At 37.9% G+C, this 23,794-nt stretch overlaps 1 protein-coding gene across 3 annotated transcripts in view; it reads right to left on the reverse strand.

Moving 5' to 3' along the window:
• Window positions 1-755: 755 nt before the first annotated feature.
• The window catches only part of LOC145993859 (uncharacterized), a 32,464-nt gene continuing 9,425 nt past the window's right edge, over window positions 756-23,794 (reverse strand). Inside the window, exons 3-7 of one of the 3 annotated variants that reach the window (XM_083129718.1) lie at window positions 16,521-16,613; window positions 13,838-13,966; window positions 10,772-10,887; window positions 6,735-6,878; window positions 756-6,704 (exon numbers count right to left, since the gene is read on the reverse strand). In XM_083129718.1, coding sequence (XP_082985844.1) covers window positions 6,506-6,704; window positions 6,735-6,878; window positions 10,772-10,887; window positions 13,838-13,966; window positions 16,521-16,613 — 681 coding nt within the window. In that variant the 3' untranslated portion in view covers window positions 756-6,505. Of the gene's footprint in view, window positions 6,879-10,771; window positions 10,888-13,837; window positions 13,967-16,520; window positions 16,614-23,794 lie in introns of all 3 variants that reach the window. The other 2 variants (XM_083129717.1, XM_083129716.1) reach the window with 2 other exon arrangements.

Genomic DNA, 23,794 nt, shown 5'->3' on the forward strand with positions numbered 1-23,794 from the left:
AAGTCGCCGCATTTGCCAGGCATTTGGAGAAAATTTCCATGAACGAACACACTGCCAGGCATTGGTTCCAGAAATTCCGTTTGGGAGATGTGAGCCTTTCGGATGAACCTCGGAGTGGACGACCACATGTGTTGGATGACGAGGCCCTGAAAGCCGTCATCGAGGAGGACAGTGGTCTAACGTGTGATGAACTTGCAGAAAGGTTCCATGTGTCCGCTGAAACAGTCAGACGGCACCTGCATGGGATAGGGAAGTCATACAAGTTAAGCAAGTGGGTACCCCACACATTGTTGGCAGCCAACAAGGAACGAGTGACAGCCTGTTTGTCCTTGTTCACTCTACACCTGAACACTCTCATATGTGATCGCTTGCTCACTGGTGACGAAAAGTGGGTCCTCTATGACACTCCCAATCATACCAGACATTGGTTGTCGGCACGTGACCCTGTTCCTCACACCTCAAGACCACATCTGCACCAACGAAAGGTCTCAAGACCACCTCTGCAACCACGAAAGGTTATGCTCTCTGTATGGTGGAATTGTCGGCAAGTGGTGCATTACGAGCTCCTTCCACCTGGTCAGACCATCACTGCTGACCGCTACTCTCAGCAGTTGCAAAGGGTGCACCGTGCATTGGGGCAGAAGGAGCCGGCATTGGTGAATCGCAAGGGTGTGCTATTCCTGCACGACAATGCCAAGCCACATGTAGCAAAGAGGACCTGGGAGACCCTTCAGCAACTAGGCTGGGAGACACTGTTCGATCCACCATATTCACCAGACCTTGCACCAACAGATTACCACCTGTTTCATTCCCTCGACAATCCTCCGTGGGAGATCCTTTGCAAATGAGGGAGACCTGCAGAACGCACTCACGGACTTCTTTGCATCCAAGCCTGCAGTTTTTTATCACCAGGGTATTGTGCAGCTGCAGGAACGTTGGCAAAAGGTGTTGGATGCTGATGGAGATTACTTCGAAACCTAAAGGTATGTACCGTCCACTGTATTGCTCTTTGTTTATCACTGCTCTAGAACGGCATGAACTTTTTTGGTTACCTTGTATCATGACAAAGACCAAGAAGCATATATTGTTTATAAATTACTTCCATTTAACTCAAGCAAAAATGGAAGAAAGTCTATTAGTTTCAGCCTTCACTATCCTTCTGTGAATGGCATAAGTGAGTCACCATAGATTGACAAATAAATCATGTTTAACAAGAGTTAGGCTGTTATATTATTTGTTTATGAAAGCGATTTCAAGCAAGTTTGTGGTATGAAGTACCAAAAAGTACGTTAACTTGAGTGCACTTCAAATTTGCAAGCTTCAAACAAATGATTTACGGTGAAACTACAACCGAGTTGGTACTGGTGCTGATATACCAGTATCAGAAAGTATCGGTTAGAATTTCTTTACAGATACCAGCCAATATTTTGGTTTTTAACATGACTTGCAGAAAATGTCATGTTACAATTTCGGTGAGTCTTAATTATCCTAGAAATTATGCCAAATTTGAAGTTTATTTTATTTTGCACCAGTTTTCTGAGAAAAACTGGATTTTGTGATTACATAACATGCATTTTAATATATTTATTTAATTCTTGAATATTTTAAAGCAAAACTCTTGGTATATTGATGCTTATATCGAACATTTACAAGTAAGTTTCGCAGAAATCATTTTAGTACTCACGGACGTTTTCTAATTATCAACCGCATTTTTTATTCCCTTTAACATGAATGATGCTTATAATTGGACAAGAATACTTGCACGCTCTTACTCAATATATTGAACCAATTTTTATTATTATAACTTTCAAGCAACAGTAAAAGTATTGGTATGGGCTCAAAGTGGTATCAACTCAGCTCAAGGTGAAACTAATCAAAATTTGTATTTTTTTCCCTACAATTTTTAATTTTGCAATAAATACTTTCAAGAACATGTCATTTTTCTGTTTCCTTAGGCTAACTGCTAAACATAAAAAGCCACAGAATTACAATGTACATTTTTATTTCAGATAAATGAAAACATTTGTGTTAAAGTAATCAAAAAATAACTAAGCACTAACAAGTGGGTAGGGCACTCAACAATGATAAAGAGATTCCTAGGTACGATAATTCTATCAATTACAACAGTACTAACTACTATCAAACAAACTGCAGCTATTTCCTTAAGAAACCAAGTCAAAAAGAAGAAATCGGCACCATGCAATTATTATGTCTGAACTTCAATGTAATTTTTGGGTGCTATGGAATAGAAAAGGTACAAGTTTAAGTGTCCTATCTTGCATTTGATTGGAGGTTCTTTTTAATGCAGATCTAAAATTGAAAGATTTTCAACCACTGAAGCATATCTGGAACATAAACTGATAAGCTCACTGAAAATAAAGGCTATTAACTGGTAACACATAACCTAACTGATGGAAAGGGTTGTTCATCAAATAACAGAAGATTTGAGGGAAACTGACATTTCTGTGTACAATTGATTAGTATGATCCCAAGTACAATATCATTCTTTTTGGTCTCAAAGCAAGCTGAAGTAAAAAAAAAAATACATTATAATTTTTATCAAATTGAAATACATCACAATGCTAGGATAACAACACCAAATACAATACTTAGTTGTCAGTCACTGTATGTGCAACCAACAGCAATGCCATAAACTTGTCAAACATTGTTTCCCACAACGTAAGGGTAATGAATTGACATGAAAATTTCAATACGCAGAGAACAATATTTGCTTCATCATCATAACAATCACTTAAGACAGCACTGGATGTACAATCAAAAAAAACAAAAAACTAAGAGGTTAGCTCTTGAAATCTTCACCAGAATATAACCTAATAAAATCATGTCATTATTCAAACACATATTTTACTGTTCATACCACTGAACCTGTTTTTTTAACTTTACAAAAAAAAGTATTTGAAAGTGCACACATATACTGGAACCACACGCAAAAGAACCTTCGCAGACCCGTGACTCCTGTGCATCATATACGCACGTGGAATGCAGAGGCAGTGGCCTGAGTTGAATGGCTGAAGTGAAGGGGAAGGTGCGTGAAGTATTTTGGCTGAAGGTTCTTTTGTTTGCTCTAAACCAATAAATGCCATTTCAAACATAATCCAAAACAATGCATTTCAAATTAGTAATGCAAAATTTAGAGTTTCATGAACCCATTCTAAACATTCCTCACCATAGAAGTTTCAAGCAACACTGGATCAACAAGTAAGCTGTATTCTTCGAGATACATGTTACACCACAATTTTTACATAATGTTACATTTAGGTGTCAAGCACACTCAATTTTCTACAAAGTTGAAAACAGAATGGTTCAATTTGAAAGTGTTAACTGCCTTTTTATCATAAAAAAGAAAGATTCTTGTGTCTGTACTTCCAAATGATACCTGTGGAACAGCAAGATTTGTTGATACATCATACATTTTTTGATTAGCTGTAAAGCATTCAATATTTAAGTTACTAAGAAAACAAAACCCAGGTGACAAAAGGAGTCCATTTATGTGTGTAAATTCACTTACATTCCTTTATAAAAAAGCAGGAAAATGGAATAAAGTATAGAGTACACAACGTAAGTCATAAACACAGTGCCACCTCCCTGTTGAAATCTTCACCTGGACCATAATCAACATTTTATGGAAGTTGTGAATTTCACTGTTATAGGATCTGTTATCATGCAGTTTTGACGGATGTGTGAAATAAGGAATGACAAAGAGGGAAGTGAAACTGAGGCAAAGATGAAAGATGAAAAAATAAAATACGTGTGTCTTTGGGGAAGATTTGTACTAAACTACATGCAGTTGGATTGGGGCAGAAGCTTGTACTCTTTTTTATCATCATTTTAACTTTTTCTTATTTCTTGTTACAAAAGTATATAAGGAAATACAATGGATATTCTGAAAGTAATGCCTTCTTCGTAATCACTGAAATTTTTAAAAGATTTGGTTTGAGTTGGTGCTTTAAGTCTACTTTATGCAAAGTAAGGCTAATCGGGACTGGACCTACAGTTTAAAGTGGGATCCGAACCACTATGTGCCTCCATCGGGTATCGAACCTGGGTCCCCTTGATTACAAGGCGATGACGCTACCACTGCACCATCGGGGAGGCCCTTTTAAGATTTTAATGAAACTGTGCTGACATGTAACATGATACGTTACAAACGTGCAGATACTGTACTATTTTTTTTAAAAAAGAATTGCAAACATGGATGACAGCGGAAAGTCAAGAGCAGTAATTCCTGGAAAAACAGGGATGTCAAGACTCCAGAGTTCCACAGAAGACTCCTGGAGGTGTACGGAGATGCAACAAATCAGTAATATCCCAAGATAGATGAAAAAGTTCTGAGGGGGGAGGGGGGAAGGAAGACCCACAACTGCCGTGAAAGATGTGAACAGCAGTTAATATAATCATCATATGACTAATATGTGGTCATAATGCTATGAAAATATCAATTAGCGACCTCACTACAGAAAAATCTGTTCAAAAGTAGACACCTAACTCATAAACGATGTGAACACAGGCTGGATATGTACCGGAACGCCTTGGACTGTTATGAGAGGGAGGGTGAGGTGTTTTCCTTGACAGGGGATGAAACCTAGGTCTTCCTACACAACCCAAAAACAAAATATGAATCAATGGAAAGGTACTGCACTTCTTCATCTCAACAGGTGAAAACAACAAATCTTCTCGAATTGATGTGGTGTAATTTGGAATGATTTCCTTTAATGGGTGCAACAATAAACAGTGCTCACTATGTGCAGATGAGGAAGCTATCAGAAAGAAAAGATGTGACATTTCACTTGATAGTGTTGTGTTACACCATAATAATTTATGTCCTCACAAGCCACTACCAAAATGGAGTTGACTGATGTCCCAACCTTCCCACAGTCCTGATTTGGCTTCCTTAGACTTTTTTCCTGTTTCCTCCTTTGAAAATCATCCTTTGTAGGAAACATTTTGATGATATGGAAGGCACTGAATTGGCTGTGAAGTTATGAGTGAATGGTTGTCACAGGAAGTTTCAAAATGGATTTCAGCAGTAAATGTATACAATGTGATGGACAATATTTTGAATACATTTAGATTATTCACAACACTTGTAAGTATTTTGACATGGAATTTCACATTTTTGCTGCAACAAATAAAAATTTTTGCAGGAGGAAGCATTACTTTCAGAATGCACTTTGTATATCAGGATAAAGTGAAGTAATGGGTACAGAAGTGTAAACTACAGCTGTCATAACATTTCATCAACATACACACACACACTGCATTTCACTCTTATTTTACAACAAAAGTAAAACAAAAATAATCTTCAACAAGAATCTCTCTTTCAACCCAACTCAACAATAATGATGGACGGGAGAATAACCACAAAACTCTCCTGAACATTAAAAAAATCTCCTTTACTTTTTAACCAGTACCTGCATTTCTAAACCCTGCCCAGTTTACATCATAAATAATAGGTAGTGTGTCATTTTTTAAAAATTTGGAACCATTACAACAATTCTCAGGAATCTAGTACCAAAAAAAAGATGGTGATCTTTCTATAAACTATTTATTGTATGCGCAGCACAAGAAATGAAAATGGTTAAGTTCAATTCACGGTGTAAATTATGTCTCAATTTTGTAGAGCCATTCAGGACCAATTCTGCTGAACTAGTGCTCCACAATATTATTTATGCCATTATTCGTCAAACAATAGTTCTTAAATATTATGCACAAATTGGTTTATGAAGATCAATTCCAGAACATATACCAGCACTGACAATGTAATGAATGAACCTTGTATGCGAGAAATTCACACATATGCTTTCAGACAGTGAATACAAATAAGTATTGCATCAAATGCCATAACTGTCTAAACTTTCTATCCATTATAAAGCTTACGTATGTTTCAGGCACACGCAGATGTGCATTTGTAGAATCTTCAATAACAATGACTCAAATCAGAATGCCCATTTGAAGTTGCACAATTTGCACAGTTTCTGCAAATTATAACTGTATTAGTCAACTGAAAAAAGCATCTGCATGTACTAAAATTGTAACCACAATGTTAGTTTGGGTTGAACAGGACTGCAACTAGAATTAACATTATATTATAAATTGCTATTCTGGAATTTATACATACATGCATGCACACATACTCAGATTGCAATATCACACTTCTTTCAGCACTAGCAGTTTTTATAAACCTCAAGAACATAATTTCTGATACGTAGATAAACAAAAAAAAAATCACTCTAGTCTTCACATTCACTTTGGAGCGTAGGAAATATGCATGCTCATATTAAGTACTATATTTCAGTGAAAATAAGTAATGTATATAAAAAAGTGACATCCTGTGGCGCAATCAGAGCCAGTCTTCTTAAAAACTTCATAATCTTCTATGTAGGTATAAGTCTGTACCATAAACAACAGGACAACAATGACACTTCACTTGTATCTTTCAACTCGACAATGCATCATTTGAAGGTCAAGGATGCTGCAGTGGGACTCACTGTTCACTGAACCGCTGATGCAGTGTTTTAACAGTTATTCCTGGCGTTGGTCTAAAGGTACTGAGTCCATCTACAGAGGGTGCAAAATCGGCAAAAGACTTTCCCTGAATGCAGGCAATTTCTCGTTGTATACGGGGGTTTAGTCCTCTCATATTTCCCCTCATGGTTGGGCTTCCTCTGACACTAGTGTTAAAGGTTGTGCTACCTCTCACACTAGTGTTAAAGGTTGTGCTACCTCTCACACTAGTGTTAAAGGTATTTACTGATGTTAAGCTCATTAACGATGCAGAACGACTCAATGAATTTGCTCTCGACAGGGGACGGGCCCTGTCATTGGCAAACTTCACCGTTAAGATGTCGCCACTTGCCCTACAAAATATATCAATATACATGTAAATATACATAAAATGTTACAGGCATGAGTGATTCAAAATTTACCAGCATTCAAAACTGACTTCAATATTTGGGTATCATTTAGCAACTAATAACAAAACAATTATGCTTGACAACATGGGTTTGGATGACTCGCAGATGACTGTTGTCTGAATAATTTCAGCATGCTGATTCCAAAAGTGAAATCCATTTTCACCCATCACATCTAGGTTGTTGGTGGTCCCCCCCCCCCAGAAAACAGCAATATATTAACTACCTTAATTTCATAATAAAATGTGTAGTTCCATTATTTCCCCAATAGATTACTCTGTTTAGATGGTGGTAAAATAATTGACTTTCTACAATACAAATCCTCCAATTTTGAAGTATAAATGAATACAGAATTGTAAACATTTAATCCACCTAACACGTGAATATTGGCATAAAAATTGTACAAACTTTGGTTATGTAAGTTTTATTTTCGGAGTCCCTCATAAAAATTTCCTTCACAAAATGTTCAAAACTCAATGTTATGGTGGGTTGATTGAACTTTGTGATGTGGGTGAAAATCCTGACATGATAGGAAGAAATGCATGTGATTTCCGTGATCAGAATTCAAAATACTTCCATAATCAGCTATTGGTTTGAAAACATCAGATTTCCCCCCCCCCCCCCCCCCAAATGTAGACCAGAGTTATCAAAGATGGAACTTTATAGTCACCAAATCGATAGTAATGTGTCAGATGTTAAAACAAGTGGCCGTTTATGTACTTTTAAGACCATGAAGCAAGGAATAACACTAATTCAATCTAAATTTATGCAACTTTTTGTTGGAAACCTGCCATATATTTTACATATAGGGTGGCGTATGAAATGATCCCCCATTTTCATTTTTTTTTTTTTTGGATCCGAGATGAGAAATCGTGTGTTTCAACAGCAATTGCAGTAGTCATTGGAAATGACGCATGATGAAATGTGAGGCATAATTTATGATGCTGTTGCAAGGAGCCTAGAGTAGATAAAATGGCAGACAAAGGAATAGTTACAAAAGTAAGCCAAGCTTGCAATGAAATAAGGAACTCATCTGCTGTAAAGTAATTGGTAACATTCATGTTCGCTTGACTGAAGTTAACAATAACAACGGCGGTCATATTGAGAATGTATTGCAGTAGTACTTTTTCCCAACATGTAACCTTTTTTGTGATATATGTTTCATTACAAACTTCTTTATAATATAGTTCTTATCCAATAACAAAATTGGGGATCATTTTGTGCACCACCCTGTATAAGGAAAACAAAGTGATTGGTGCTTCCAGGCTAGGATTCAAATCTAGGCTAAATAATTCTATCATGCTGTTTCACGCTCCTTCATTAAAAAGATTTACGATAACATGCAAACTTTTGACCAATGTTTATAATCATGAGAATTTTGCCCAAAGTAGTAATCAGATAGGAACAACTGAGGCAACAAACTAAAGATTACAGTTGTATTACACATCTTACCACAGCTAATAATAATAATTAGGCACGGAACAGACTAATTGGTACTCTATGTGCATCAGCCAACATAGGCATAAAGATAATTTTACTGATCCAATACATATATAAATATCTTATAATTAGGTGCAATATTTTGACTTTGTTATAATTTTTATTGGTATTATACACATGTAATTTCCATTCCCTACTTTTTAAAAGTAAATGTATAATTATGCAACTTCTTTTGTATTATAGTTTTTCTTGTATGTACGCACGGCATGCATTGTAGAATTATTTTCCTGTAGTTTACGGTTATTACAAGCATAAGAAAAAAGTTTTTCTTTGAAAATAATGAAAATGGTAACATACACTATCTGGCCATTCGTCACCGGACACCCCACCAAAGGCGTGTGGAAGCGCCTGGGCACGTGACCACGAGCTATAAAAGGCGTGGCAGGTGGAGAATAGCCGCACAGTAGGTAGAGCAGCCACTATGGACAGACGACGCGAACTTGGCGAGGCGGAACGAGGAATGATTATCGGAGCCCACAGGTTTGGGCATTCAACACGTGAGATTGCCAACAAATTTGCGATACCCCGATCGACTGTGAGTGATGTTATCGGGAAGTGGAAGCAGGAGGGGGTTGTCAAATGCCCACCCAGACCACCTAAACCGAAAATATTAACAGATCGGGACCGTCGAAGCTTGAAACGTGTGGTGAAGTCAAATCGGATGGCCTCGCTCCAGACCGTGGCACAAGAGTTTCATGTGGCTACCAGTAGTGTAGCAAGTGATCGTACTGTCCGCCGGGAAATCAGTGCACTTGGTTTCCATGGCCGTGCAGCTGTTCACAAGCAGTTTATCACATCCCGCAATGCGAGCCGGCATGTCAAGTGGTGCAACGAACGCCGCAATTGGACCCCTGAGCAATGGAAATCCATCCTATGGAGTGATGAATCGCGCTACCAGCTGTGGCGGTCCGATGGACGCGTGTGGGTGTGGCGTATGCCCGGAGAAAGATTGCTACCAGAGTGTCTCGTACCCACGGTGAAATTTGGCGGAGGTGGCATTATGGTGTGGTCGTGCTTCTCCTGGTATGGTCTTGGTCCTCTTGTGTTAGTGCGTGGAAACATGAATGCAGATGCATACCTAACGATCCTGGACAATTCTGCGCTACCGACATTGTGGGCACAATTCGGTAGTGGTCCTTATCTGTTTCAGCACGACTATGCCCCATGTCATACGGCAGGTGTGATCAACACGTGGTTCGAGGATATGGGTGTGCAAAAACTTGATTGGCCCGCCCAAAGTCCTGATCTCAACCCGATTGAGCATCTTTGGGACGAGTTGGAGCGCCGGTTGAGAGCCAGGCCACACCGCCCAAAAAACACTAAAGAGTTGTTCGCCGCTTTGCAAGAGGAATGAAGCAGGATTCCCGTCGAAACCTATCGCAATTTGGTGGACAGTCTTCCTCAGAGGGTTGCGGTTGTACTTGCTGCGAAAGGTGGCCTCACACGATACTGGCGGATGCCTGAAACCGGATTAAAGTACTCGTTCCAGGTGTCCGGTGACGAATGGCCAGATAGTGTAGATCCAGTATGGAGTTTTCTTTTTCACAAATGGAGTAAGCCACCATCTTTAAAATTTAATGTAACAGAAAAAATCAAGAGACTTTGTGAAAACAATGATGAATTTGAATTACCTGATGATATTTGGGATTCATAATTTTAAATAAAAAATAATGTGATAAAAAAATAAAAAAATCTGAAATAAAAATAAAACAGACTGCTTCTCTTCACAGTTAAGTTGCTATATTACAACAATGTAACATTGACAACATCCATTATATAACAGATTCTTTTTGTTTAAAAAATTACTAACCATTGTTATAACTGTATCTTTAGTCAAAATGAAAATAAATGTCTGATGAAGGGAGCGTGTTCTCCTGAAACGTCACAAAGAAAAACCGTTTTCTTATGCTTGTAATAACTGTAAACTACAGGAAAATAATTCTTTTGTATTGCAGTCAGCTGGTAACACATTTATTAAAGAGGTCAATGAGTTATTCAAATTCTTCAAGGACCATTTTTGGAATTTTAATTTGGATTGGTAGAATATCGGTTATCAGTATGGGTGAAAATTTCATATCGGTCCATCCCTAATAATAATCTTTATTAAGGCAGGTATGTTTTGACCTGCTGGGCTACTCTTACAACCAAGCCCCATAAACAATAAGGTGAGAAATAATAATATAGGGCTGACTACTAAAAAGTAAGACATAACCCTCCATTTATAAATCCTGGGCACGGCACTGTTGTCAAGATATCAACAGCAGCATAATCAGTATAAATATCATTGGTATTGGATTGGAAGACATCTTCTCAACACTAGATAAAACGAATGAACATACCCTTGCGACTGAAGTCCTACATTAGCCTGCCTAGTGATGTGATCTGACCTGAATGATCCAGCTGAACGATCTTGCATGAATCCTCTGAATCGTTGGCCTCTGTTTGGTCTTGAATACTGTGTCAGAAAGAAAAAAGTAAGGATCATTAAACACAAATTGTGTGGAAATTAGAACACGCACACTATTTTCTACAAGAAACTACTGCCAGTTGATGCAAGATGCCCATTGTTGGTATTACACACAGAATAGCAAAATTCCAGCTTCAACAGACCTTCATACCAGGTCAGAAAGAGATCCATATGCAAGGTGCATTTTATTAAAGAAACCACTCCTTCCAGAATTCCCCAACCTGAATCAGACTTCGATCTAGATTTTTGTTCATTTCGTTCTTTTTTTGCAATCCGCGCTCAGTGATTTAGCCAGAAACACTCGTAGAAAGAACTACCACTGAGACAGTTACCGCGAAAATCCAATGAACCGTGGTCGAGCCTTGTCAATTCTTCATTTATTTCTTTGTAAATGAGGTGGAAAGGGGAAGAAGAAGAACCACACATTTCTCGGTTCAGTTTGACATTTGTGCAATGAGCAGACGACCCACTCCTCCAGCGACAGCCAAATTTTGGAAGAGAACTCCAGCTGTATGTACTACTGTTGCCAACTTAATATTTTGGAGCAAGGTTTCTCCAAATCACGAATCGCACCAAGGAACTATATTTTCGTATATTATTCGACCGGTCTCAGTTGTAGTTCAATCCAGCCTTGGCTTTGCAGTCTAGCTCTAGGTGCTTCACAGAAATAGTATCCCTATTTTAGGCAGGATTTAGCTCTTTTCTGCCAATCCAATGTGACAACACTGGCCTGGCCAGCAGGCCTGACCAGCAACTGGGTCCCTGAACAGGCATATGAATAACCCCATAGCGCACTGTCTCCCAAAGTCTTCCCCCTCTTGTTACCTCTTCAGGGTAGCGGAAACAGCCTCCATCTTCAAATCTGTTGGCTGCAGAAAAAATGTCCTCTGCAATATCTACACAACAGCAAAGCTATTGGTTAACATATTTAATAATGTTGTTATTTTATTGAAACAACTTTTATATTCTTCTCATTTTGCTGTCACCTGCGGTAACACCGTTTACATGCACGCCATGCCTCTGACACGCACATTCGTGTATATTAGGAAAAAGTCACCGATTGTGACAATCATAGAATATATTTCACGAATATTATATATTTTCACTTAATGGCATCTCAATTTGCATGTGCACTACGAATTTATGTGGCATTCTTTTGTAAAAATATCTAATATCGTGAATGGATGCTTTCCTGCATGTTACAGCAGAACACAGAAGCATGGTTTGATGCAACAGCATATTTTATTTAACTTTGCATGCAAGTGAAGGAGCAGTACTATTAAAAATGTTGACAGTTCATGCCTGCACCCAGTTTATTCCACCGCCCGCAACAAAATTGGAATGACATTCAGTACTATTGCCTACAGAACGGATAACATGAATCACAACAAGTTTCAAAGCAGATGATTGCCATTTTGATTCATCAACCGCACTAGTTCTGGAAGCTGGTGTAAAATGATGATGTCATGGTTTAACCTGGTGAAGGCTTTGGTGGACACCAGTGAAATATGAACACCGAAACCTGCGTTAACAGTGCACCAGTCCATTCATTGGTGCAATCTGGAAAGCACCCAAAGAGATGACTGGTCACATATGAGTGGCTCTGCAAATCTAAACATATACCAATGGATAGAGCAAATGTTCAGTTACAAAACACTATCTTTTTTTTTACATAGTCTATGCATTTTTGCCAGTGACAACAAAAGCATGCCTCCATGCCGTAAAACTCTGTGCATCACAAGATGGTTCACTTTTTCATAGCTGCTACAATGGCATCATAGTCAGAAAATGTTGCCTGTGTATTGAACCTTTCATTGGCCTGAAGACCAGATCAGGAATATATGGTGGGTGTGGTAGGACAGTCCAGTGAAGACCTTGAACACTTACATCTGGTGGTGGTTGTGGCTCCTGTGTGAGCATCTGTAGGACTACTTGACACAAAATATCCGAACAATGTCAAAATTGGTTCCAATGACATTCAACTCTGCATGCAGATCTGGCTGCAATCCACCGAATCACACTGATGATCCCAACATTCTCATTGAGTCGCGAGACAGTTATTCCAGATCACTCTCAGCATGCACAATGCCACTCTGCTTGCATCTACTATTTGTTCCCCTTAAATTTTACCTAGTATCTATGAATATCAATGGTGCAATTTTTTCCACATTAAAGAATGAATGACATGCCTGTTTCATACACTTCCATATGGATTAATTGTGAATACATGTAAAATACCCCAAAATATCTACAAATATATGACGTCAAATTAATTTACAATTACAACATTGTAAGTTGCAAGTCATTAGGGAAATTCATGTAATTAAACATGTATGTACGAAAGTTGTTACATTTTAGTTAAAAACCTGAAACCTGATTTAGAATCCCACTTCACCACGTTTATGGAATATTCACTTCACATGTTAAAAGTAAAAAGATCGGAAACTCAACAGAAATTGACTGCAGGAGTTCTTATGTATTACTTTCTACATATTAACTAATGGTAGCAAAGAATCCTTTTTTTCATAAAAATATAACAATTATAGCACAAATAATACATATAGTAAAATTTAATAAAATATGTATAATATTAATGTCAACCAAACACAACCCAAAATTTGCAATATGATAGTGGTAAATGCCAATAGCCACTTTCTGGAGTAGATTTCTACTTGAAATACTTTAAAACATGACTGCTTTTCCTAGAGTATTTTCTATGCAATTTCTACTGTAACTAACAGTAATACTCAGTGTAACAAACTGAAGTATAGTTTGCCCACAGCAAATTTAAAATTCTTGCTTTTCCTTTTTTTTTTGTTTGAAAACAGACTTTAGTGCACTACTACAAAAATGTTGATTTTACAGAAACACAGTAAATTACCCTGACTTTTCCAGACTATGAAAAGCAATGACGAAAATAATATTAATAGCTACTTACATTGAATCGCCACCTTGGGAAGAAACGGCGGGGTTTGTAGTTGTACCTCCTTCTATTTAGGACTTGGTAGGCCCTTTGAACTTTCTGTCTTGCTATCCTATGCCCAATATACTTATTTCTCATTGTTCGCTGAAAAACAAGAAGAATAAAATGACCTAGTTATGTTATACCTATCATTTCAGAAGCACAAAATGATACTTGTTTTTGCATTCTAAAACTAGTCAAAAAAACAAAAGAAAGTAATACAATTCAACCAAAAATCGCACACAAGAAACTTATTCATAAAATAACAGCATTTTTTTTTTTGCATTATACTGTATACACTAGAGTACTGCATGGGACCATTTTCGCTCTCTCATACTCGTTTAGAATGTCCCGCTCTCATGCGAATACATTCGATATATCATTTCAATGCGATAATAATTGTAGACTCATGCATGTAAAATATGCACCTCGGTAGTTCCAGCTCACAATCATCTGTTTCATTTTCATATAGCATTGTGTATTGGTAAGATACTCTAAACTACATTTTAACATGGAGATAATGACTATGTTTACTTAAGTTTCAATTTCACTGTATCTTTCACCATATTTGAGGGTCCACTACCACAGACAAATTACGATTATACATGTACTACTAGATTTTGAGTGTATACCGTTTGTTTTGCCTGTTCGAGCATTATTTGCTTGAGCAAAGAAGGTCTCAATTCTGTACGCTATCTAGCATCGTCCATGCAATCTATTTGGTGCATGAGCAAAATCCTCTTCTTGCAACACTCTAGCGTACACTGACAGGGTACACCTTTTAAATTCAAACAGAAACAGCGATTAATATATTGTGTTTCATAAAATGGACATTTCTAATGTAGCAAAAAGAGATAAATTACAAATCTAATAATCAAATTGTCATTGCAGACCAAACACCATAACGACATTCACACTCAAACAGACTGATAACGAGATATTCCAACCATAGGAATTGTGTTGATTTTCAAGTGGATGTTGTTCTTGAGGTCTGCAATACTGCATTACAAATACTATATTGTGAAAATATTTTGGATGTGGATTACTAAAGTATATCTACAGTGGTTGAATAATTGTTTCACTTAATTTGCTCTTTTGGGTTAACCAGGACAGGGAGACTGGATGCTACCTTGCGAGGCTGAGGAAGCCACAGAAACCTCAGTCAAGATGAAACACTCAATTAGTAAACTCTTTGAGATGTAGTACAACATGTATTAAATTGACTTTGTTGCATGAAAGAGTTTTGTTTTAATTTGTAATTAAAAACAAGTCAGGTTTAATGTCGGACCCGGTACAAATAAGGAAAAGAAAAAACATGACTGATTCTAACTGGTTCTAAATTAGGTCCGAGCTGATACAAATGCCAATGTATCGGTTAGAATGTATTCACCGAAACTTTTCTGGAGTTTGGCTATTTTGTGGAGTCCACAAAAATTCTATAAGACACTTTCACAATCCAATTATCTCAAGGGAAAGGGGGGGCTAAACTCTGGTAAGTATGCATAAAATTGGAATGGAATAATCAGATAAATTATTAATGAATACTGAACAATTTTGCTTCAAAGTTATACCAGCTCAGACTGAAGAATAATCTATAGCTAGGGACCTTGATTTTTTTGCAATTGATACTAACATTGAAAATTGTTAATTACTGTAAAGAACATGCTTAAGAATGTGCAGCAGCATTTTCACCCATTTGAAAAGTGCGGAATAATGCAAATTTGGCATAAAATGCAAATTGTGGCCTTTCTTCTTTTTTCCAACACAATGAAAAATACACAATAATCCAACATTCTCGAGTTTTAAGCTTAAAAAGACAAAATGTATCACACTTATGCATGTATGATGCTCACGTTTTCCAACATTTTATCCAGGAGAAAAGTATAATGTGTGTTACAGATGGAATAATTCTGGTATCTACAAGAAACCACATGTAAATGGATGTTTTCCATGGATTTTCACCTTCTATCGGCAAGCTTTGCATCACAGAGCAAAGTGGCAGGGTTCTCATAGGAGATCAAATGTGCATCTACTGTCACATGGGAGCCATAGCATCAGTATTTGTCGGATGAGAAAGATATTACATTATCAAGCAAAGTGGCACAATTTTGGTGAAGATCTTGTGCACACACAGCCAGGGAGCTGTAACATTGGCATTTGTCTTGTGAGAAATAATGGAAAATAACTTCCTCAAAAATCTGTTGCAATGCATAGAACTGTCATGAACAGGCATAGGTAATGTGATCTACAAATTAAAATGCTGGTTTGAAAGCACAATAAAGGATAATTTTAGGTATTTCTGGCAGAAAAGTGTGCTAAAATAAATATGCAAATTTTTGGAGAAACACCAAAAGTTTAAAAAATTAATAATTTGTAAAAAAAATAAAAACATAACACTTGAAAAATTAAGGTTGCTATCGTACAGCTAAAAGTTCACACCAGAGCTAAAATTGATAGAAGTTTTGAAAGCAGAACTCACAAGTTCGTTTTATGAAATGTCAGTTTTTGGGACCACATTTACCATAATACCATTTTGCTACTACAGATTCATGCACACACAGGCTCAGGTCTAAATCAGGTCCTGGTACTCCTCAATGTTTTCTAACTGGGAATCACTAATTTATAACATTTGTGTATGGATAACAGATAAATTGTGTACCTCGGCCCTTGCATCTCTAACCAAGGGGGTCAGTCCAGCGGCGCGCAGTTGTCCTCCCTGCCTGTTTCTGTACCTCCTTGGGCCACCCCAGCGCTGAGAAGAACAACACACATTAGAAGTATCACATCACAGCTACTCTCAATTGCAAATTGTGAATTCAATACACATACAGGGTGTCCAGGTGAAAACATCCAAAAATGAAAACATGCATCTCAGCCATTATAAAGCTTATTAAAATATTTGATTATTTTACTAACTCGCCAAGCTTTGAAGTTCAGTGTCGGTACCTCTGGTAGCTTGGCACATGTCAGAATGATACACGAGCTCTTGACAAGCATTTTGCGGAATCTGAGACATTATTAGAGCAACTGGTTCAACAATGTGCTTTTCCAAATTGTGAGAGGATCCACATTCACTCCTTTTGTGTGTCCACCGAACACTAGTAACTGATTTAAATTTGGGTAACCAAAGCAAAGATTGAACCTTCTGCTGTGGCATCCACTTCTTGGACTACGCCAACTGCCATTCTCACATCTTTTTTTTGCACATCTGCGACTTCTGGTCACACACTGAAGAAGTAACCTCCAAAGTGTGACAAAACCAATTTTGGAGCAATTTCTTATCGATGAGCTTCAGATTGAGAATATACAGCAAGTGTTCTTGTAGTGTAAATTGTTATTTTTGGATACCCTTACCCTGGACACACTGTGTATCTACAAGAAAATTTAGTTACACGTACTATATTACCATAACTTAATGAATATATAAATTAATCATAAGTGATTTTTATCCCATTACATGTAAAGATGTTACATATTCAAACTAAACGATGAGGAAAAAAGGGAAAAAAACGAACAGTATTATCATCATCTTGAGTTTAACACATAGGTCATTCAGAAAGTAGGTCATTCAGAAAGTAATGTTCACACATATACAACTCTGTGGCTGTTTCGTTGCAGCCCCATCATTCATTTGCTGTGTTCAGGGCGATATAGATATTCGTATGTGTAGTTGGTGCCGCTCACCTATTCACATGGAGAGTATAATGAGCTGTAACACTCAAGGTGCTGACTGCAAATCCTACCAACAGGTAAGGTTTTCTTTTTTCCCCCATTAGATCAAGTGACATGGAATCTATGGCAAAGGTGATATGAATGTGGCAAATGATGCGTAAGGTTTATAACTGGAAGAACAAATGTTACTGATGTGGTGCAATCAGAGCCACCGTCTCCCATCATGGATGCACTGAAACCAAAAGGTGGACTGCATCATTCAAGAGATGAAGGAGCACCTTGCTGGTAAATGCTTTGCAGGTGATGAGAACCTACAGGATGCTGTCATGGACTGGTTGAATCGCCAGGCAGAAACATGGTACAAGGAGGAAATAGTTAAAACTAGAGTCGAGGTACGACAAGTGCTTCAATGTACAAAGCAACTATGTGGGAAAGAAGGTGAATGTATGTGGCAACACATGTATATTCTGTTTATATCGTATTACCAATAATTACCTTTGCATGGTGAAACATTCTTTACTTTCCGAATGACCCTCATACGTACATATGAAAGAAGACTAACAACATACACACACACAAATCAAAGTAATTTTAAAATAAATTTCCAGATCATTCTGTGATACTTGAACATGCTAATAACTAATTCATTTCAGGGGTGCCCACAGGTAGGGGATTATGGCGCAGATTGCACCATCGGAATTTTGGGTTGGGGGATTTTTTTCTTTAATGTAATATAAAATTCAACATTTATATTTGGTCTAGGAATTAATTTGTGCGGTTGTTACGCACACATTGAAGCTGTAGTTCAAACACAAAATACATAAATACCTTAAGAAAAATATTGTCCATCGTGAGCCACCACTTTCGCCCATCTGTCAGGTAAGTTACGGATTCCGTGGCGAAAGAAGTCCTCATCCTTTGAAGCGATCCAGTCAGAGACCCATTTTTCGATATCTTCTGAAGAAGTGAACCGCTGTCCAATCAAATCGTTATTCATGCAATCGAACAAATAGTAGTCCGAAGGAGCAACGTCTGGTGAATACGGCGGGTGGGGTAAAACTTCCCATCCGACATTTTCTAAATAGGTTTTGACCAGTTTTGCGACATGTGGGTGAGCGTTATCATGTTGAAAAATAAGTTTATCATGTCTGTTCTCCCATTCTGGTCGTTTTCTGGCCAGAGCTTGCTTCAAACACATTAATTGTCGTCGATAACGTTCTCCATTAATAGTTTCACCCGGTTGCAGAAGCTCATAGTACACCGCACCTTTCATATCCCACCATATGCACAGTGAATATCTTGTTTCGGTTGTGATGGACCTGGTTCACCTGGCTTCACCCAGGTCTTTTTTTGTTTCGGGTTCTTGTAATGCGATGCAAAAACCCCTTTCTTTTCTGTCTTTGAAGCAGCAATTCGCAAATGGTTTTTCGTCTTTCAACGTATCTGCCTTTCAATTCATGTGGAACCCAATGTGACATCTTTTGAATCATTCCCATGGCTTTGAGGCATTTCGAAACTGTTGTTTGATCAATGCCTAATGCTTCTGCAAGTTCTTCCTGAGTTTGACACGAATCCTGATCGAGCAATGCTCTCAATTCTTCGTCTTCAAATTTTTTTGGCTGTCCAGGTCGCTCTTGGTCTTCCAGGCCGAAATCACTACTTCTAAACCGGGCAAACCACTTCTGACACGTTCGCTCAGCTAGCGCATGGTCACCATACACTTCCACCAAAATACGATGACTTTCGGTAGCACTTTTCTGCATGTTAAAGTAATGAAGCAGAACACTCCGCAAAAACACTTTATCTGGCACAAACTGCGCCATGTTCAGTTGACTACAAAATGCTGTTGTTGACGCGTCAATCAACTGCCCTATACTACGAACGATGCGCGCTGACAGGAGTTTTCAACGCATGTGTGGATACACGGAACTGTGGGACGATACGCTTGTTACGCCATCTCTTGTCCAGGCGCACAAATTAATTACTAGACCAAATATATTTTTCCAAAATAAATGTAAAGACGTTTACACCTTAGGTACACCATATTTAATCCATTAGATGAAGAAAATGAAGTATTTAGAGGTAAAGTTGCCCACAGGTGGGTTTGTGGACTCATGTTATGTCCAAGCAACTTATTTTTTTTTGGGGGGGGACGATTTTTTGTGAAATAGAAATTTGATGTGAAACAGTACAGCATTTGGCACAAGTTGAATTACGTTATTAACTATTAATTGCTGTTACATAAATAGCAAATTCTAGACTGCCAAGGAAACTGTAACGGGTAGTATTATTATTAAGGAAGGGTGGATATTCAACTCTTACACACTGGGTCTTAAATCGACACATGGATTCTGGTGCGGGATTGAGGATTAAACGTTGGGGAGGGGATCAATATCCGAATATTGAATGAATATCAGTGTTAAATCTTAGATTATCCTGGAAATTTTAGTTGGGGGGGGGGGGGGGGCTGAGCATTAAATTTGGGGGTACCCAACTCTTGTGTATTAATATTACGTCTGAGATTGTAGCGGAAAATGTGGTTTGGGGATGGAATTTTTTAATTTGGAAGGGGTAATATCTAGGTACTCTTCGATATATAAGGCACGTCCAGAAAGTAAGTTCCGTTTCAATTTATCTCCGCTGCAGCGCTGCGATCGCAGTTCCGCACATGCGCGGTAGACGCTCTGTATCAAGGAGAAGAAACGTGAGCCATTTGGAGATCGCTGTCAGTCACGTACGCTTTGTTGTGCTTCTTTACAATGTCGGTGTTGATTGAAAATCCCGCCGCTTGTGAAATCAGATCTGTGATTCGTTTTCTGAATGCGAGGAAAGTGAAACCAAGTGAAATTTATCGGCAAATTTGCGATGTTTACGGACCAAATGCGATGAGTGATTCAATGGTGAGAAGATGGGTCCGACAGTTCAATGACGGACGTAGTGATGTGCACGATGAAGAACGAAGTGGGCGTCCATCTTTGGTTACAGAAGAACTGGTTCACGCGATTGATGACAAGATCCAGGAAAACCGAAGGTTTACAATTAGTGCTCTCGTTATGGATCACTAATGCATGAAATTGTTACCGAAAAACTGAAATTTCGTAAACTTTGCTCACGTTGGGTACCAAACACTTCAACAATGACGACGAGCTGAAAGAAACTGTTTCCAACTGGTTAAAGACACAGGCGGCAAATTTCTATGAAGAAGGTATACAAAAACTTGTGCCACGCTATGACAAATGCCTGCAAAATTTCGGCAGTTATGTGGAAAAGTAGTTTAAGAGTTGTAGAATTTTGTGCAATAAATAACTTTTCTGTATCTGTACACAATTTAATTTTATTACCAAACGGAACTTACTTTCTGGACGTGCCTTGTATACAGTAAGTCCAAAATTTTGGTTGGAGGATTGAATATTAAATTTGAGGGGAGGAGATATGGAGCTCTTAATAAAGTGTAAAATCTTAGATTGTCAAAGGGATTTCTTTAGGGTTCGAACATTAAATTTGGAAACTATATTTAGCGATATGGTATGCGCACGTTTTGACACCAAATATCGAGGGACCCTATGAAAGTATTGACGTCCCATTAAATTAGTATTCTTGCAAGCCTGCACAGAAATGGATATAAAAATGTTCTTGCTCGCTCGGCTCGCAAAGTTGTGTTACAAAAGTGCAGGGTAAATTTGCTTTAGCAAGTGAAATTTGCACTTAAGATGAAATCCATGTAATTATTGCTGTGGATTACTAAAAAAAAATATAATTACTCCAAGCAGAGGGGGTGAGTTTTTTGAAGGAGGCACCTTATTATAATCTCATCCCGGCCTTAGGAATTTCTAGCTAGTGTTCTGTAATTTTCGATCTTAATTTGTGTAAGACTGAAATTTCTAGTTAGTGTTCTGTAATTTTCGATCTTAATTTGTGTAAGACTTTGTGTTAAATACCAAAATTGTGGGTTATTAAAATCTTGTTCTCCAACCACAAACACTGTCTAAATACATATTTACATAATTACGACACTTGAGATTGCTAGCTTTCAGTTATTTAGAAAATTTGAATCATTAAAAAATATGGACAGTTTAACAGGCTATTGTATTCAAATAAAATGAATTATTACGTATTCACCCAAAATATTTTGAGGGGTAATGCATCCACAGTCTAGCTGGGGTATGGAAACCTCTGTTTAAGGAGGATGGGCAGATGAAGTATAGTGTTCAATAAAGCTTAAAAAAAACATTACATTCAGTAGATACGCTATCGTAATTAAATACTTCATGTACCACATGATTTTGGGGGGACGCATGATGAGATTTGGGGGGGGGGGATTGCACCATGATTAATTTAATTTGTTATTTAGCATTGCTTTCTTCCATTTTTGGCTAATCACAACAATGAGAATGACATGATGAAGGGACACTCACAAAGAACATCCATGTCTAGGGCAGGATTTGAACCTGGCACCTCTGGCATTGTAACATGCTGTGCTAACCACTCTGCCACGGAGGCCGGCATGTTAATAACTAAGTTTTAAACTGCACTTGCTATTCAAGATATTCAAGTTTACTCAATGATGTTTAAAATAAATCAGGGGCGATTCCTCCATGTAGGAAGTGATGAACTTCCATACAGTTCATTTATACTTGCTTCCATTTCTCTACTTTTTAAGAGTTTAATAATAATGCACGTTATAAAATTATGAGCTCCATGTACGTACAATTGACTAGGTTAGCTACTGTCAAGAGTTGACTGGTGACGCTCCTTCCAGCCACAGCCAAAAGACGATGGACACACAGGCTTTGCTGCCCCGTCTGAGGAACCTCGCTGGTATCACTACAAACTAATGGGTGAGAAGTGGAAAGGGGCAGAGGGTAGGTTGGGGTTTTAAAGCATCCAGCGAGGAATCATTGAGGGGTTAATTTCCACGAATCATCGTGGTGCCAACCCCATCAAAATGGTACTAAACGTAGCACAGTTTGATCTTCGTTGGCCCCTAGCATCCTACTTTTGGAATAATGGTCAAATCTAGTATAATCTGCAAACGCGAGTCCCTGGGAATGGGAAATCGAATTCAAAGGAATAGGTTTTCAGGAAATTGAAATAAAATTACGTTCAAATCTTATTTATACTTCACTAGCGGACTTGTTTCAAATAAAAGGGAGTATGCACACACAGCGACACACTTTTTTTACAACCATGCGACGATCCATCATCCTCTATCTTTTCTTTATTCTGTCGATTTTGTTCCTGGGGAGATTTTACGGCAGTAAATCTATAGAAGGTTGGCGGAAAAACAAACCATTTTCTCAAACTGTTTCAAGTTCTATGCTCAAACCATTCTACACAATTTTGTGTAGTGAATAATAAATAAAGCAAGTTTAAAACTCGAAAAATATATGCATAATTGAACTTAAAACTGTAGTTATCAGAATAAAAAGTAATTAATAATAAATCCTAGCACAATTTAGAAGCATTTATCATAATTTCAGAGTTTAAGCAGCACTTTTTATTATCCTTAATCCACACGACAGGGAGAGGGGACAAAATCGAAATTCTTGCAAAATCTGAAATATCGTCATGTATTTTCATTGTTTTTTTATAGATTCACATCAAAAATTTCATAGTTCAAGGGGGCAGGGACCCCTTGCCCTACCTTGTGTGTGGGGCTGCAGGTAACATTCTAAATGCAATCGATAGTACAAGCAATTTGTGAGATTGTAATTGAACGCATTTTTCAAACCTTCCTCAGTTTAACATATCTTCTTCCTACACTTCAAAAAAGCTACAAGTCACCACTGAAATATATCACAAAAGGAAAGAATAAAACTGGCAAAAACACTTCTCCCGTCTCTTTCAAGTTTTTGGATATAGCCTATTTTGAAAGTTTCTAAAGTTTTTCACTTGTAGGTTGGATTCCCTGATTTTTCTGATGTTTTCTAATGGAAACCCTGACTTTAAAGTGTGCGTTTAGTTAGGCTATTGATTGTTAGATATGATTAGATGAAATTGATGAAAAAACACACAAAAGACACCCACACCAGGTCTTGAACCCAGGAACTTCAGTGACAATATACAGGGAGGTTATTTCAGTCGTTCACCGCCAGAGTGACGGCCGTTCCGCGGACTCTTCATGCAACAGGTCCCGGCAAATTGCGTTCAGGAAGTCCGTAACAGAAACCGCTTGTTTTGTAATGTTTCCACTTTTCACAATTACAGTTACAATTACAATTGAAATAAGCACGTACCTTGTCGCACGGATGCAGGAAAAGG

The sequence above is a fragment of the Lepisma saccharinum genome, chromosome 10 (genome assembly GCF_977018435.1).
Source record: "Lepisma saccharinum chromosome 10, izLepSacc3.1, whole genome shotgun sequence".
NCBI lineage: Eukaryota > Metazoa > Arthropoda > Insecta > Zygentoma > Lepismatidae > Lepisma > Lepisma saccharinum.